This window comes from Mesoplodon mirus (genome assembly GCF_964341445.2).
Source record: "Mesoplodon mirus genome assembly, chromosome: 15".
Classification (NCBI taxonomy): domain Eukaryota; kingdom Metazoa; phylum Chordata; class Mammalia; order Artiodactyla; family Ziphiidae; genus Mesoplodon; species Mesoplodon mirus.
Genome location: NC_138991.1, coordinates 11,129,079 through 11,147,734, shown reverse-complemented (window position 1 = coordinate 11,147,734; position 18,656 = coordinate 11,129,079). Strand labels below are relative to the sequence as shown.

Below are 18,656 nucleotides of genomic sequence, written 5' to 3'. Positions count from 1 at the left end.
TGGACATCTGGCTAGAGGCGGGAGCCTGGAAGGGGAGCATGTAACACCCCCCCCCCCACCTTGGAGCACTGAGGCCTGGGCCCTGGCGCTGCAAGAAAGATGCATGACTGCTTCAAGGTCATTCTGACTCAACGGACCGCGTCGATGCTTCAATTCAAGATCCGTGGCAGCCGGGCAAACCCACGCGCCGTGGGCGGGGCTCCCGGGGTCGCCTAGGCAACGGGCGCGCGCCACGCCCAAGCCCGTAGACCGGGATGGGAGGGGAGGAGGGAGGGCACGCTGCAAGATGTCTTCCCCCAGCACCTCCCCCGGCTCCGCCCCGCGGAACTGCTAGCCGACAGTCCTGAGCACTGATTGGTCCTTCCGCTTGAGGGGCGGAGCCCGCGGCAGCGCGGTGCGTACTTCCGGCTGCCGGGTTGACATGAAGAAGCAGCGGCGGCTAGGGCGGCGGTAGCGGCGAGAGTCGCGGCTTGCAGCAGGACTAAGTGCGGAGAGCGCGACGCGGCCTAGAGCGGCAGACGGCACAGTGGGCCGAGGAGGAGGCGCAGCAGCCCCCCTGGCCCGCCATGGAGATGGAAAAGGAGTTCGAGCAGATCGACAAGGCTGGGAGCTGGGCGGCCATTTACCAGGTGCGGGAGCGCCCCAGAGCGCGGCAGGCCCTTCGCTTAGGCCTCGCGAACCTTCCCCTCAGACCCCCAGGCCCCGCTCTCCCTCTGGGTCCCGTCCTCCGCCTGGGCCCTGCTCCGTGAGGATTCGATCCGACGGTGGCAGAGGCCGGCCGCCTCTCTCTTTGTCCCCCGGGTGGGCCTGCGTCTCTCCCCGGCCTCGCAGTCCCCTTTGATCCCCCACCTACCTCATATCCTCCAGCCCGGGTGACCTCTCAAGCCTGGAAGCCGCCAGTCTCTGCTCTCAGCGCGAAGCCTCGCACCCCGACCCCGCCCCCCTGCCTGTCCACTCTTTGTCCCCTGGGGTGGATAGAACACCCCCACTACTTCCTTTCTAGACTGGACCACCTCAGGCTGTCTTCCTTTGTCTCCCCGGGGGAAAGGGTTACTCCCCCCTCCCTCCTTTACATTTCCTTTCTCCTGGTCTCTGTGCGTCGAGTCCCAAGGATGACAGTCCCTTCCCCCTTCCTGTTCATTCATTTAATGGATCTGAATTGACGTGCCTCTTCCGTGCTAGGCGCTGCTGAGGCGCTGGAGGTAGTGTTTGCTGAACAAGACAGGCAAGATCCTATCCCCCGTGAGCTTAGAGTCGAATAGGGGGCAGTCCAACACATAAGCAGACAATTTCAGATGGGGACAAGTGCTATGAAGAAAACAAAACATAACGGGGTAGAGAGTGATTTCAGGGAGGATGGCCTGCCTCAGAGAAGGGGATCAGGGAAGATCTGTCAGAGGAAGAGATACTTGCTCTGTGAGCTAAGCCCTGAGAGCAGCAGGCTAAAGAGCTTTCCAGCCAGGAGGTCTGGAGTACCCACTCCACTGGGGCCAGAGTATTACCCCGTGTCAGGCAGGCAACAGGGGAGGTTAACGTTTTTACTCTCTCTAAAATAGCATCTTTCTCTCGATGAGCATCTTATCCTTTGGTCATGGTTGAGATGATGGTGTCTTCCCAGTCCTCATCTCCTCGTGGGTTATGGTGATTCATAAATAAAAAGTTCGGAAGGTAGGGTTTCTCTACATCATCAGATTAAAAAGATGAAGAGGTCTGCTTTCACAAGAGCTAAATCCTGTGAAGGAAATATGTGCTCCCGATTAAATGTCATCGCGGGGGTTGTGAGGATTAACCAAAACCACACTCGGTATTTTAAATAAACAATGTACAGAATAGAGAGATGTTGTTACTTGTGTAAAGGGAGAAGGCTGTTTTCGGCTTGTAGGCTCAAAAGGCAAATTGTGAGATCCATCAGCTGGTAGTATTAAAATCTATTTTGAGCTCCACTTAAAAAGGAAAAAAGCTTTAAGCAGTTCTTTGGTATGCTTGACTAACAAAAGCCTTTTTTTGGCAGGCTTGGTTTCATGTGGATTTTCATCAAGCTTATTTGACAGGATTCTTTTTACTTGCACTGTAATGTACATTAGCTTCTGATAGACTAATGTTTAGAACCACTCTAATCTGTATAAGTACGCTCGATCAATATATAAAATTTGTATTCCGTGTCTAGTCTCTCTGAGTTAATTGAATGAATCCCACTAGTGACTTTGAGAATGTGTAGACAAATTTTCTACATCAGATTGAATACAGTAGAGTCTAAAGTGGTTTTAAATGAAAAAAATTCTTGGTCTGAAGTGTTGGAGTTGATAATGACATACCCCATCACAAGTAGGGGTGGCCTCCAGGAGGTACTGGGGAGAATCTTTTATATTGAAGCTGACTCAGTTGGCAACAGCAAATTCATATTATAAAAAGTCCTGTTTGAATTTGATTACTTACAGTTTTAGGGAGGAGTGGGAGACCTGTCACCCAAGCACTGTTAAAACTATGTTAAGCAAGTCACTAGCATGGCGCATGGTCTTCAGTTAATTTCCCTCATCGTTCTTATGTTTGTCTACCACCTTGGAACCCCAGGAGTTGGTCGAGATCGCTGTATGTTGAGATTTCTCTAGATCCTTAATCGATTGCCACATTTCTAGAGGTGGTTTCCTTTATCTTAGAGAATTATCCACTATGGGCTTTCTCGCCTCTGCAGTACAGATATTTTTCTTTTACAAAATCTGAATCAGACGCTCTTTTCCTTCTTGATGTTGAAAGTGGCGAACTCTGGCATTTTTTAAAAAATGTAGAGTTCAAATGACCTTGAGTCTAAAGTGGCAGATCTTCCAAAGTGTGTGTCAATTTATGAAAACCATTATTTTTCAGGAATTCAAAGAAATGTGTTTATGGTGGGTAGAAAATGGAAGTTAAAAAAATTAATATTTTGTAGCCTGTCACAGTGAAGGCAGCCTTATACAGAGTCATTTTGAGCTTGCTTATTAGTCTATTGTGATTTTTAAAATAATACGTAATTTTTGCTTAACATATTGTAAACAAAGCAGTGCAGTTATTTCTCACTATACTAACTTCTAACTAGAACAAAAAGATGTAAAAACTTGGAAACAATTGGGAAAAGAACAAAGGATTAAGTAGACTTGAATGCCAGGGAATGAGGCGGCTTAGAAAACAAATGTTTCAGGCGAAGAGTCTCTGCTAGCTCAGTTTGATAAAGTGAGCATAACTTTTTATATAGTTGTTAATGCTAATAGATAGCATAGATACTATTATTAGTATCTATTATTAGTATTAGTATATCTATTATTAGTATTAGCATTTAGGTCTATAAAAAGTCAGCTTTGATAGCATGTGTAGATGGCTTTAAAAAATTGTTTTCTATCATTTAAATGATTGTATGTCTGGTTTGAAAAGTGGAAGTAATACTTAGCAAGCCTGGAGTGCCCAAAAGAGAAGAGAGAACACAGATAGGGCAAAGGGATTGGTTTTTGGAGCTAGAATGAGAGAAGAGAGGGCTTGAATGAATGAAAATAGGAAAAACTACCCTCCATTTGTAGTTTAAGGTTTGGGTCAGGTGTTTCGCCATCTCTCTCATCTCTAATTCTTTGATTCTCTGACACTGTTCACTAATTTTCAGTATGAATGATTTGATTGTTTCAGATAAAGGAGATTGCAACAATAGCTTGTGACTTGAAGGCAAGATTTATTCTATGTTAGAGGCAGGCTTTGTAATACGGGCCACTCTTCCAATTGACATTTGTTTTTATAGCTGCTTTCATTATGAAATACGATCTAATGCCTGACTAGGTTAAAACCATGTTATAACAATAATTCACTAAAATTCCTTACTGCTGTATACAGCTTATTTTGTTACAGTCCAAGATGAATATTAAAATTTCCCAGTAATTTTTATATAAATACCATTCTCTTCAGAGAAAAACTGCGTTTTGTGCAGAGGAGAAAGATCTATACACTATGACTCACTTCACTTAAAAAAAAGAAAGACAAACGGAAGTGACACGGAGAGGATGGGAAGCTCTAGTCATCTTGAGTGACCCATTAGATCTAAATGTGCTTGTGTAGCCCTGGTTTGAGTGAACTAAATTTAGGTGTCTGATCACCACTTTGGAAATGGTGCAAAGATGTTTGTAATTGTCTGGACTCAGATTAACTGGGGGCACAAGTAGAAATAGTGGAGGGAAGAACTTTTTGCTATCATTATTTGTTTGACATCACTGGCATATTTATAGGAATACTTTGGTTCTTTTGGAAGTACGTCATAAACTATATCAGATGGTTCTGAAGAGTCAGCTGGGGGATAATGGTAATGCACATGATTTTCGGTTGCCAGTTATCTACCATTGGGCTCCAAGGGGCCCCTCCAGTGCATTTTGCTTTTTTTTTTTTTTTTTTGGCTGCGCTGCGCTGCATGCAGGATCTTAGTTCCCCAACCAGGGATCGAACCCTTGCCCCCCTGCATTGGAAGCGTGGAGTCTTAACCACCGGACTGCCAGAGAAGTCCCTGCATTTTGCATTTTAGCATGAATAGCTCCCCCAAACCTATTTAAAAAGATGCCTGGTATTGAGTAGTGTAATTGAATGTATACTGAATTTCATGATAGAAATAAATTTTAAAATTTCCTGTAGGGATTTTGTCAGACTCATAACTACTGAAATAACTGTGCCTTTTCTTTTTACCTTTTCTCTTTTTTTTGAGTTGTCTATTTTCTGATCTTTTAGATGGCAGAATCCTTTGGGCAGTTTTTGTCTTATGCTGTGCTTTTAATTGCAGGTACTTTTTCATAAGCCACCCTGAGCTCATGTGTATTTTGCACAAGCTGGCGTCCCTCCCTACAGTGTTTATGTTAATTTGTTCATGGTAACCAACTAATACTGACTACAAATAGTCTGGGCATGTTTCTTTGTACTGCCCATGTTTAGGAAAAGGGGAAGTCCAGCAGGGTCATTGTGTCCAAGACAATGTAGTTTGGTACCAGTCATTTGGTGCATGTTTTGAATATCCAGGAGTACTGGGGACTTTGGAATGGTTCTTGATTCCCTCTACCACATCTCATTGATTGGTCACTATGATGTCCTTCCTAGCATCCCAGTGGTCTAGGTTCTCAAATTTTACTTATAATACTGCCGTCATTTCTGGTTTCACATTGCAGAAATTAATGAAACCAGAAGCATATTAATAAGGTCCCTCAACAATCTCTCCACATCTCCCCCCTGCCCCACTGTGTATATTCTTCACATTATCACTAGAGTAATTGTGTTAAAAACAGACCTGAGTCTGTCACTCCTCTGTTTACTTCTATGCTTTCATTTATCTGTAAGGTCCAAGCTCCTTGGCATGGCAGCCAGGTTCCAGCCATCCCCTCCTGTGTACCTTTTATTCTATAGCCACACGAGCAGGTGCAGTGTTCTCCTGACTCATCCTTCTCTTTCATTCCTTTGTACTTTGGCTCAACACTTTGTTTAGGCTGCCTTTCCCACTCCTTCTGGCTTGCGCCTCACAGCTCAAATGTGTGCCCCCTTGCACTAGATTTTGGCTCTCTCACTTGTGTGCTTACATACACCTTCATACCTATCTCTTTTAAAGCCCTGCTCTCCTGGGAGCTGTTCCTTTGTATCCGGGTCCATCTACTGTAGGGTCCAAACTATGGAAGTCAGCTCTTCCATCTTTCTCATTCATCTTGGTGTCCTCTGCACCGGGCACAAAGTGCCTAAGAAATGTTGGGGTTGAATTGATTGTCAGCACTTTGCCCCAGGCCCTGACAATAGAAAGCCAAGTCACAGTTCCCACCTCCCATTCTGGGGGAGGAGGAATGGTAGACACAAAAAGATGAGCCTGCATTAGTACTAAGTACTAACAGCAGAGACCACTCTCAGAGAAAACCAGTACGATTTGAGCCACGGCTTGATGAGGCAGTTTGGTATTGCCTGCTGTGGCGGCTTGGAAGAAAAGCTTGGATGCTTACCCAGTAGGAAACCCAGTTTGTTGCACAGGAACTTTAAATTTAACAACAAATTTGTACTTGGCCTGAGGCGAACTGAATAGGAATCTTGGGGGTGATATATCTGTCTCTCTAAGAATTATTGAATTACTCTGTTCTCATCACTCTTGACTTGTTCTCACATGCCTTCTAGAAGGGCTTTGCATGTAGCTGGTTTGTAAAATATATTTTGACTGTGGGATTAAAAATATGGTTCTCCATAAAGTAACAACCCTTATAAAACCTGTGATTTCTTTTCGAAGTATAAATGGTAAAGGCAAACATTTTTGGCCTGTGATCAGATCACCCTTCTGGCCAAGAGAGCAGCTTAATCTTTTGCTTTTTCTCTAGTTAGCTCTAACACTAACTAGGCTGAGTGGGTCCCTTCCTTTCTTGGGGCTTCAGTCCCTCCCTGTGTAAAAATGATCCTTGACTAACTGATCACTGAGTTCTCGTCAAGTAATGAAAGTCTTTAATGTGCTCACAAAGAGAGTTTGGTGTTCCTGAAGTAATCCTTGTAACCACTGCTGTGGTTACTCAATTTTGTAAGGTGCGTCGGTGTCGGTGGGTACAGTTAGGCTCACAAATGTGTAAAAGTTCGGTGAGTATAAAGATTCAAAAGAATTGAACCTTTTTTTCCCAGGAGGTATTGAACATTTTTAATAAGTTGGGTTCATTTGGTTTAGTAGTGTGGGAAAACGAGTGGCACTGACATATGAGTTATGCTTGCAGTTTTTCTCTGAGTAGCAATTGGGTGGTTTTTCCTGTAAAGATAGAGGAACTGATTCTCGAGAATTTACGAAAGATTCAACCCCAGCTAGGTACACAAAGAGTAGCTGCCCTTTATGTTGTAATTTTAGAAAGAAACCAACATCTGGTCTAAACTTCATTTGAAGAGCATGATAGTATACACAGCTGCCGCGTTTGAGAAGAAAGTACCTAAGGCTCCAGCATTTTAGAAATAATGCTTCACTTTGTAGAAGTGGGCTTCATAGTTTCCCAGCTCCTGCCCTCTCCTTCCTCAAGGCAGCTTGACGTATCACAAGGGTCTTACTGACAGTTTTGTAAATTTTGAACGTCTGAAAGCTAGGAACAAGACCATTTCCCATGGAAGATTCTTTTCCCCCGAAATAAACAGCCAAAGAAAAGTCAAGCACCCCCAAATCAGTTGATCTTCGGAAGTTGGTACAAGTCACACTGCAGACAAAAATAACTACTGATAAATGATTTTCAGTTTTGTTTTGTTTTTTTTTAATTTGTGACCTGATTCAATTTGCAGTTTCGAATGCTTATGATTCTACCAACGCTGTTTGTAAAGTTTTACGGATACCCCATGGTAATTAGATAGAATTGGTGCTTAAGAAGTTCTACAGCATGGAATCACAAACGTGGCTTCTTAGCACAGGGACACTTAAGGTCCATATTTTTCTCTGGAAAATATACATATTCCCTACTACTCTTAATCTAGTAGTGTGCCAGGAAATTCTGAGTCCTTATTGAGGGTTAACTGCTTGTTGAAGCAAACCTTTGGGCTCGAGTGGACTTGTGTCCTAGGCTTCTTTCTCTTTTACTTGCAGAGCTTTCTTCCCAAAGACTGATTGAGGCACGTTTTCTTTTACAGATGAAGAAGGAAAAGCCTCGGCTGTGTTTGTGGCTTTTGTGGGCAAGCGACACCACTTGCAAAGATAAGATGAGCATAGCAAAACTAGGTTTCCAAAACTGTGTTTTTAAAATTTATTAGTTAGTGATTAGAGAAGGAAAACTCCCTTATCTCTGTTACTCTGTTATGAAACATTTTTCCCCTGACTTTTTTTTTTCCTTACCTAATGGCTTTGTTACTGGTGCATCTCTTCCTTTTGAAGAGCCTCATTTAAAAAATGCCACGCTAAGTTCCAGGGAACAGCTTAGCTAGTTTTTATTCTGATGAGTACTGATTACTCAGAGAATTATACACTATAGTGAATTGCTTACAGGAAGGTGAACATCAAGTAGTTACTCCGAGTAGTTAGAATTCTCCGAAGAACAGGGGGTTACTTAAAAATGTCTGCACATGAAATCACTTCTGAATATAACTTCACTCAAGAGAACAAATAGGCAAGCTGCATTTAGCATAATACGGTAAATTAGCTTTAAATTCCCTCGGTGCTTAAACATTTGTCACTGTTATATTTATCTCTTTTAGATTTTGTATTGCTTCGCTATTCAAATAGTCAGGGCTGAGTTTGCTTCTATAAGGATAAAGGCAAAGTGTGCCTAACTGGGTCATAAATATTTGTGTGGCTCACTTTTGCACAGAGAAAAGAGGCCTCTAAGAAGATATTCAGGGGTGTTTCAGAGGGAGGATACTTTGTTTTGTGTGTTTTGTTGTTCTTGTTGTTTTGCTTTATTTTTACCCTGATTCAAAACGTCATTTTGACAGCATCTTACAGTTAAGAGCATTGCCATTATTGTTCTCCACCACCTGGATACCACCTCCCAGTTGCCAGGGTCTTTTGGATCATCCTCGGAGGTGGGGTGAGGGGGTGAAGCAGAGTGGTGCAATATCAGGAAGTTGCATTAAGCCACATCAGGTTGACAGGCACAAAGCCACATTTCTGGAGCAATCCCCAGCACACCGGGTGATATGGCCATGATTGAGGGTTAGCTGGTCCACATCTCCCATGAACCATCCTTGAGAATCCACATCCCCATGATGTGCTGCGTTTTAATGGGTCCTTTATGTACCTATCATGGCACCATTTCTAAGTGTATTTAAATATTCCTTCATGTCCCACTAACAGTTTTTCTTAATATATCCTAGGAATATTAGTGTCATTAGCAGTATTTTATTTTATCTGTTCTTGTCATAGTACCCAGGTCTGCTACTGTCCCTTGTTTTTCTACTTACTGATAAGAATGCTTTTGAGAGTTTTAGTATTGAAGAGTGCACAGTAGCAGCTGGTAGGATTTATACTCATCGTTTCTTAACCACTCGTTTCCATCCTTTTTGAGCTTGAACTTTCCCCAGAAAACTTATCAAAAACGTAATAATCACGCAGAGAGAATCATGGTAAAAGTAGTTGAAGTTTAACAAACTAGTACCTTTTTTTTTTGCATGAACCCACATTTGTCAACTAAGCTTCCTTTTGCAACATGTTCCACTACTTTATGACAAAAACTTTTGTGTTTCCCAACAGCCTTTGTTCATTGGAAGATGTTGCTTTTGGAAGTAGGAAATAAACGGCTTGAGGAGATGGAGGCAAGCTTTGGTCTGAAGTAGGAGTCTGGTATGTCCCTAGCTCTCTGTGAGAAGCGCATTTGGAGATGGGTGTGGTCCATCATCTGAAATTTCCTATCCTCAGTTTGAGGAGGTGGTTACCATTCTAACCACTTAAGAACTGCATGGTACATGCTATTTTATCTACAGGGCAAAAGTTAGCTCTAATGGTTTCCCTTGTACTTGCCTTCAAATTAACAAAATGTCATTCTTTGGTAATGTTTACATGCCAGAAGGAAGAAAGGATACAGCTGAAGTTAAAGGATTAAATTGGCATCACACCTTTAGTTTTGTAAATGCTTTTAATGTTTGATTTTTGTAGGTTGATCATAAGGAAGTGTGATAAGTATGTTAGGTTATTTGTGGTTTGAGCTAATTTTAGTCTATTGTTCACAGCTTGCTTTATATCCTTTGACATCTGCTTTCTAGAAAGACAGAGTTTGAATGTAGGACTCAGTTTATATTCTACACTTGGCTACATTTCAAAAAAATATTTTCTCTGTACTTTGGTAGTTGGACACTTTGAAGCATAGTAACATTCTTTTAAAAATCATTGATTCCTTTGCTTCGTGATGTCTCTACTTTTCCAGTAAGTAAATTAGATTCTTTCATAGAGGCTTGGAACTCTTGCTACAAGCCAGTGGCTAAAAGGGTATGGTTGATTACTAGAGGATTTTTAAAAGAGTCTGACTGACCATGAGATGTACTGAAGCAAGGCTTTGATTGGCTGCGTATAGGAAACCTTCCCCACCCTGTCCCCTTAGTTGATAGAGCCTTTTACTCATAAAGGCTGGGCCTTTGTCTCAAAGCTTTAGTCCCAGGCTGCCCTGCCACCCACCCTTAACCAACTCCCCCCAGAGACTTGTGAGGTGATGGAAGAAGAGGACAGGGTTTGGGTTCTGGGTCTGCCTTTGACTGTTGTGGGACCTTGAAGGAGGTAACATTCAGGATCTGTAAAATGTGCTGATTAGACCACATAGCCTTACAGCATGATTGGAATCTAACACCCTACACCTACGTGGTCACACGAGGAGCCAGGAGACTGGGGCAACTTTGCTGGAAAAATGGGGGCTTCACATCCCACTCATGCTAGGTTTGGTAGCCATATATGTTCCATGATCCCCCTTATCTAAAAGTGAGACAGAACTTTAAATTTTCATATTAACTCAAATCAAAACTTTAAAAATCCATTATGTCCTTAAAAAGAATAAAACACCCTGTGTGGGCATAAATCCATTATTTTATAAAATGACTGAATGCCACATTGATGAATGCAGTTTCCTTTGAAATTCTCTTCATGTCTAAAGAGGATTATTGGGTTTTGTAATTGGACTAAAATCTCCCATCCAAGGGAGAAAGGCACAGTCTGATCCATGTTCTACCCTCATTCATAATAAAACCCAATAACAGCTAACATTTATTGAATTCTGTTATGTGCCCCAGGCACTGTGCAAAGTGCTTTACATGCAGTACCATTTATTACACACCATAAATTGGTCTTTAATAGCAGGAAATGTTTTGGGAGGACAATTAGGTGTCAGAGCCTCGATGTTCTTCTTTGCCTGAGGTCTCCCATGTCCTGGACCCAGCTTTACAACGGCACTGTGGCCATGCTCACACTGATACACAACTGCAGGGACAAGGAATTGTGCTTCGCCTCCTGGTTGATTAGCACATAGGAAGAGAGAGTTTGTAGATTTTGACCCTTGCCCATATTTCTGACCTCTTACCTAGATGTCACAAGTTGGCCACCCAGTTATATTTTGCTTGGTTCACACGGTGCTTTAAAGAAAAGGGGAGTTTAAACTTTTGTCATTATTGATACATCAGGAGAAATCACGTACAAATCTGGATTTCTGGCTTCTCTTGAAAACTCTGAAGATCACGCGGCCTGAGCCCACCGTGGCAGTGGTCTGCTGATCTGAGGGGCACGTGTGTATCCTCCTCCCCAGCAGGTCCCCCTGTCCTCGCTTATATGAACTACCCAGCCATGGGACGCACTTGAGTTTGTAGCCTCTACTCCAGACTGGGTTTTTTTCTTTGAATTGTTTATTTTTAAAAAGACGTTTAGGCTTGTAAGTAGTTGGTGTACTATCATTAGATAAAATCAAAGCAAGGGAAGACTAGCTGGAGATATGGTGACTAGTGTGAAAATGCCTGAGGAGGGAGTGCCCTTGACTTCAAAATCCGGGATAAAATCATTAGCCAGGTGCTTCTTTCCTTCCTGCCCTTCCCCCTTCCCTTGTCATCCTTATCCCCTTTCTGCTATTTTGAGGAAGTTAGAAGCTGCCACCATTTTTTTCCACCTCGAGCAACTGAGTGTGACTGTATTTTTGTCCCATGTTCAATTATTTCCACGAACTATTTTTGATGACCAACTTGGAAATTAAATTGGATGGTCAATATGGGACTTGACAAGAAGAATGACTTGCTCAAATAAGTTTGCACTGAAAAATCTAAGAAGTAGTGTTTTTAATGACTTGCTTTGTGACCTGGTTAGGAATGATACCATTTGTCCTGTGTCTCAATTCATGATTAGATGGTTTCTCTACCTTATCCTCTCTATCAAGGGATGAAATAAATGATAGCCATGATTGGGGGGAAATATATATATATATATATATATATATATATGTATATATGTTACAAAGAATATGTGTGAAAGGTCTCTGTCCCTGTTCAGCGACAGAAGTACATGTTATATTGTAGGAGATGCTATTCCTTTGGTCCCTCTTGAACATCTCTTCTTCCATAGAGGTATGTTGTATATGACAAATTAGAACAAGCAATAGATAGGGAAGATTCTTTACCATTATAAAACAATCAGGATCCTTGTTCTAAGTTTTGTACCTTTTCCCCTCCTAAAGCTGAATCCCAGGAGGACAAAACCAACTCAGTGTTTTAGCACTCTTGAATCGTGTGACATGATGGCATTGGCCATTTAATACTTTTTTGTATATATGAAATTAAAATCAATAACTGGAGATCAGTTTCTCCATGAAGCTTTTCATCTCCCCTTTATTTCCTCTTCTGTTCTGCAGTGGTAAGCTCCTTTCAGGCAGAGTCCGTTCACTCATTCAAGTTCATGAGCTAGGGGCCGGGCTCTGCTAGGCAGGGAGGGTAAGTGGTGAGCAGGAAAGACACAGTTGGTCCTTGCTGTTAAGCTTAACAGTGCATCCAGCAAAGGGGCTGGGTAGAGACAGTGCCAGTTCAGAGTGATGAGAGCTCTCATAGGCGTAGGCCTGGGTACTTGCGGACTCTAAGGAAGAGGCATTTGGGAGAAGGAAAAGCAAGCGGAAGAGCTGTCAGGTAAAGATAGTCTATAAAAGTAATATCTAAGTGGAGATTCCAAGGGCAGGCGGGAGTGAGCCCCTTATGTCCTCCAGTCCCCTAATCTGGGTTCAGGCCTCCTTGCCCTTCTCTGTTCATGTTAAGTGTTAAATTACCTAAGCTTGAAAGCATGGGAGCATATTTAACTTTCTTCCTCTTTGTTCTTAACCCTCTGCCTCCCATCCACCCCTTGCCCCTCCACGATTCATATGCATTGTCTCTCTTTCTCTTAATATATTTTTTTTCCCTCTCTCCCTTGCCATTACTTCTCACCTTGACTGTGATAATGGCCTCAGAATCCTTCTAATAGGGTGACTTAGTGAAGGCTACAATATGTCACTGACCTCATGTTGCCGCCGTGTAGTGAAGTCACCTGTGTAGGTGTCTTCTCTGGCAGGATGTTTGTGTTATCGTCTGTGCGTTAACAGTGTTAACGGACAGTGCGTTACACTTAGTAGGCAGGTAGTACAGTATTGATTGCAATGAAGTGATAGCTTTTATATAAATACTTTTATTTTTCTTATCCGGGTATTTATGCAGATACTCTTCAGTCCGTACAAAAAGCAGAATTATCTTTTATGACACAAAATGTTTTTTAAAAAGAGTCTTTAAGTATAAGCCTGATTCGGTAAGTACAAATGGAAAATATGTGGCTATCCCCCTGATTTGCAGATGACACTATAAGAAGAAAGGTCTTATTTATTCATTTTGAATTTTAAAGGATGTTTTTAATGGTGTTGGCTGGCTTATCCCATTATGTGGTCTGTTCATTAGCAGTTCTCTGTACATAGACGGCTTTGTTCGAGTGAGTCTTTCAAATCAAGTACCTTGTAAAATAACTTAAGTTTACTGATAATTTATCCTAGTTTTAAATGACTAAGTGATAGGCTTTAATTTTTAGGCATTGTAACATTTTTGGATATGATCACATATTCTGAGACTTTGTGATTTAAACACAAAAATTATCATCTTGAGTAATTCTGAATGAGTTGCTGATTGCTGCCTGTTTTCCGTTCACATACTTACTAAACTCATTCCTTGCTGTGTCGGAGCAGTCAGACTTGGATATCTGCAAACCATTAAGGTTGTGTAACATCTTTTCTTTTTTCCTTTTTCTAATTCTGGCTTTGAAGATCATGTGTGGAAGTAGTACTGGATTCGATTTTTTAAAGAAAAATTGTTGATTACTAGTCATTACAGATTTGAAAAGGGAAGAGTTTTTCTTATCAGTGGAGGACAAAGTAGAGTAAAAGAAGCTTTGACTGTTTTTCCTTCACTGGTGAAGGAGGATGTTTCAATGTGGCTTCTGTTTTTGTTTTTCCTCCTTCCGGTTTTATTTTAGAGTCATTTACATGTCACTGAATGGATACTATAGAACATCCATAGCAGAAATAGATGTATGGAGTAGAAAAACAATAGTTCACAGGCCTCTCAACAGAGTCACTAAACATAGCTTTTTTTTTTTTTTTTTTTTTGGCTTCATTGGGTTTTCGTTGCTGCACGCGGGCTGTCTCTAGTTGCAGCGAGTGGGGCTACTCTTCATTGCAGTGCACAGGCTTCTCATTGTGGTGGCTTCTCTTTTTGCAGAGCACGGACTCTAGGTGCGTGGGCTTCAGTAGTCGTGGCACGCAGGCTCAGTAGTCATGGGGCACAGGCTTAGTTGCTCCGCGGCATGTGGGATCTTCCCGGACCAGGGCTCGAACCCGTGTCCCCTGCATTAGCAGGTGGATTCTTAACCATTGAGCCACCAGGAAAGCCCCTAAACATAGCTATTAAATGGACAGAATATTGAAGGGGGGAAGCAACCATTTTTAAGATGGAAGTGAATAAGAAAGCATTATAAAAATAGATCCTTAATAGAAGTCCAAACTCTGGATAAGACCCTGGTTCACTGATTATGCTTTGTCTTAGGACTGGAGGGGAGGTGTAGATGTGTGTGTGTTGGGGGTGGGAGTATGAATCTTAGAGAGGATTCCAGCAGGCATTCCCGGTCAATAAATTGCCTTTGGGGGAATTGTTTAATTACTTGCCTGTATCATGCTGGTCATATTTTAAGTGGGCCCCTCTGCATCCCTCCCTCTCCCCTTAATTTACCTGGCTCACAACGTGTCCTCTTTTCCACAGCTGCTGTCGCCCCTGGGTCACGTCAGTGTTCCCTTGGGCAGTCCATCCACCATCCTCACCTCCTCCCCTGGAAATTTCATGTCCCTCTCCTTTTGCCGTCTCCTTCCCATAGGGCACGCCCTGGCCCTTGGGATCTTTTCTGCCTTTGCCACCTCATTAGACTCAGACCTTTCACTCTCCAATCACAGCCTCCTGTGCTTCCACACTCCCTCACTCAGTTACTTCCCTCCTCTGGGTTTACTCTTCCAGCCAGATTTCCAGCTGCTCCTTTCCAGCGCCAGTCCTCCCTTCCCTTCTTACGCGGCCGGTCAGTCCCTTGAAATGCTGCCTCTCCAATATCCCCGTGTAGCCCTTCTGCCCATCTTCTTTTTTTTTATTTATTTAAGTTATTTTTATTTTTGGCTACGTTCGGTCTTTGTTGCTGTGTGCGGGCTTTGTCTGGTTGCGGCGAGCGGGGGCTACTCTTCTTGGCGGTGGCCTCTCTTGTTGCAGAGCACGGGCTCTAGGCGCGCAGGCTTCAGTAGTTGTGGCACGCGGGCTCAGTAGTTGTGGCGCACGGGCTTAGTTGCTCCGTGGCATGTGGGATCTTCCCGGACCAGGGCTCGAACCCGTGTCCCCTGCATTGGCAGGCGGATTCTTAACCACTTTGCCACCAGGGAAGCCCCTGCCCATCTTCTTGCCATCAGCATACCAGACCAGCTCTACCTGGACCAGGCCAGCCACCTGCTTTTCTCTTCCTGGGCCCAGGCCTCTAGGTGCTGCTGGAGAAAAATCTCCTGGTTTTGCAGATTGAACCACTAGAAGGAAGTCAGGTCCGTAACCTCAGATCTGTCTCCCTCGGCTCCTGGCTGGCAGATCTAAAGCTTGCCTGTCATCCTTTCTGCCTCGTTTCTCTCACAAGGAAAAAGGAGCCTTTGTTCCTGTCGAAGGCAGCCTTACATCTGCGCTCTTCATACCTTCCCATCCCACCTGCTCAAGGCGTCTTGCACCAGTAGCTTAGTGTTTCTTTTAGGTACGTGTCCTTAGCCCTCCCTCTATGTTACCATCTTTCTTGAACCACTTAAACATTTTCAGGCTTCCTCCGGCTGCGACTCCCCCTCTAGTCACTGCTCTCCAGCTGAAATGTTTGAAATAAATAAGTCACTGCGTCCATTGTTCACCTCCCAGTCACTCCTCAACTGAGGGAAGCTAGGCTCCACCCTGCCACGCCACTAAAATAATTCTTCACTGGGTCACTGTTAGCTTCCTTGTTGCTAAAGCCAATGATTCTTTGCATCCTTATCATAACACCATTTAACATGGTTGACCTCTATTTGCTTCTTGAATATTCTCTAACTGCAGTTTCCATAACTCTCTCTTTTCCTTTTTCTTTCCTTTTGTATATTCTCCTTTTCTAGCTAGTTAGTCCCAGCTCTCACTCTTGGGCTTCTCTGCTTATCTGCTGGGGGTCTCCCTATGCTACCACTTTCATCTGACTCTGTTCTTCTTAGGCTGTTTCAGTTGTTCACCCAGAGGTAGTAACAGCCCTTGAATTCAGAGCGGGCTCATAGACATTCTTGCACTCTGGTGTAGCTTCCAAAACACTTTTCGTTCCTGAAATGTAAGGCTCCCTGTCTCCCACAGGGCCTTTGCGTATACTGTTTCCTCTGCCTGGAACATTCTCCCTCACTAGTTCTTGTTCTTCCTTCCAGTTCCATCTTAGGCATCCTCTTTTAGGATGCTTTCTCAGATTTCCCCAGGTAGGTGCCTCTTACAGGTCTTCCCATGGCCCCTGTACTTCCACTTTCATAGTACTTTGTGTGATTATACTGTAAGGATACCCATTGTTCTGTAGTTGCCTGTTTACTTACCTATTGCCAAGTTACCTGTCTTAAAAGGGGCAGGATTGCTTTTGTTTGCGTCATTTCTGTCTCTTTGATCCAATATAGTGCCTGGCATATAAAAGTACCCAATAGGTAGTTCCTGAATGAGTAGATAAGCTATGCTATTTGGGTTCATGAATTGGAAATGGTTGATAGGGAGGCATCAAGTGTATAGTATTGTGCAAACCATGTGTTACTGACCCACGATCAACTTAGCATACATTTTGCTTTCTCTCTCACCCTTTATATTATGTGTGGAACAGCCCCCTCCCCCATTGAAATTAGAAGCCCTTCTGAGCGGGAACTGTGTGTCATTCTTGGTGTCTCCCGCCAGTGCCTTGAACGTAGCTGAACTTCATTTCAGTGAGCCTAATCCCAGATAGATAGACACATATACAGTAAGTCCCCTACATACGAGTGAGTTCCATTCTGAGAGCGCATTCGTAAGTCCAATTTGTTTGTAGGTCCAACAGAGTTAGCCTAGGTACCCAACTAACACAATCGGCTGTATAGTACTGTACTGTGATAGGTTTATAATACTTTCCACACAAATAATACATAAAAAACAAACAAACACAAAAAATAAAGAAAACATTTTTAATCTTACAGTAAGTACCTTGAAAAGTACAGTAGTACAATACAACAGCTGGCATATAGGGGCTGCCATTGAGTGATCAGGCAAGAAGAGTTACTGACTGGAGGAGGGAGAGGAGGTGGGAGATGGTAGAGCTGAAGGATCGTGAGCAATAGGAGACGGAGGGCAAGCTGCAGTTTCACTCAGGCCTTACGTGATTGGACATGCAAACGCACATTCGCATCTTTGAAAGTTCGCAACTTGAAGGTTCGTATGTAGGGGACTTACTGTGTACACTCAGTGGAACTAAGTCTCATCTGTAACCCATCCTTGTCTTCTTCGGCTGGTCCTGCTTCGGGGCCGTGCACAGCCCATGCCACTCTGGAGGGGCAATTTCCCTGTGGTTTCTTAGTTCTTGTGTTCCAGCATGCTGGCCAAGTATGAGAGACGTCAGCAGTATGAGAGTCTCCCTCATTGAAACTTCATAGGTTTGGTAGCTGGGACTGACCAATGCTGACAGGAAATAGAGGCATTTATTAAAAGCCAGAGTTGTCAACTTGCAGGATGCAGAGCTCTTGTTAGCATATGATTTTATGGTTGGTTTGGTGCTCCTCTATGAAAGTAAAGAACTGGATAAAAATGGCAGGAGCGTGCTTGGGTCTCTAAAGTTAGATCCCTTTTCCTAGGTAATTTGCCTTTAGAGTTTCATTTGTTTGGAATTTCCTGAGATTTTGATCTTGCCAGAAAGTTTCCAGCAAAACAAAATTCTGGGCAGGTGAAGCATGTGCATGTGAAACGAAATCATTGCTTTCGTTTTCAACTCTTTTCTTAACATATTATCCTTGGTTCAGCCCTGAAGGTTATTCTATTTTTTGTGGATCTCAACTTTTCTCTCATCTTCCGGTTCTTTCAAAATGAGCGGTATTGTTTGAATGGAGAAGAGGAGGAGAGGAATAAAAATAAATGTACAAGCTTTGTTCTTGCCTAGGCAGGCTTGGCTTTATATTAGTAGCTTGGAGCAGAATGACATGTCTAGTCTGGTGAAGAAGGGATATTTCGGGTTGGTTTGGCTTCTTGTGGGTTTGATTTTTTTTTTTTAAAGGTTTGTCTTTTAAACCAGAATTTTTCTGTGAATGTAATCAAATTTAGATAAACGCACTTAGTTTCACAATTTGCAGGGCACATTTCTGTTACCTGTGTTAAACACGAGTCATTGTGGTGAATGACTTGGGTCAGGGTTGTTTCTCAAATGGACTGAGATCTGGCATGATTAAGTGGTCACAGAGCAGACCTGTAACCCAAGAGAATTCTTTTCTTCCCGGTCCAGTGTCCCTTCCTTCAGACGTGCTGCTTTCCCAGAGCCCTAGGAATGCGTTTCATCAGAGTAGCCGTGATTAAACGGAATAGAGGTTTCCTGTTGGACTGCAGCGCTCACCTGCCTTCATTCTGTTCATCTCAGAGCAGAGGTTCTGGATCCTCAGTGTTACTTACTGAGATTTTTTTAAACATAAAAGTGCCTT

At 43.0% G+C, this 18,656-nt stretch overlaps 1 protein-coding gene across 2 annotated transcripts in view; it reads left to right on the top strand.

Moving 5' to 3' along the window:
• The first annotated feature begins 405 nt into the window (after nt 1-405).
• The window catches only part of PTPN1 (protein tyrosine phosphatase non-receptor type 1), a 68,196-nt gene continuing 49,945 nt past the window's right edge, over nt 406-18,656 (top strand). The window contains exons 1-2 of one of the 2 annotated variants that reach the window (XM_082643520.1): nt 406-629; nt 9,167-9,256. Coding sequence is in view for 1 of the 2 variants with exons in the window: in XM_082643519.1 (XP_082499645.1) it covers nt 567-629 (63 nt within the window). In the remaining variant the exon portion in view is untranslated. The remainder of the gene's footprint in view (nt 630-9,166; nt 9,257-18,656) is intronic. The other variant, XM_082643519.1, reaches the window with a different exon arrangement.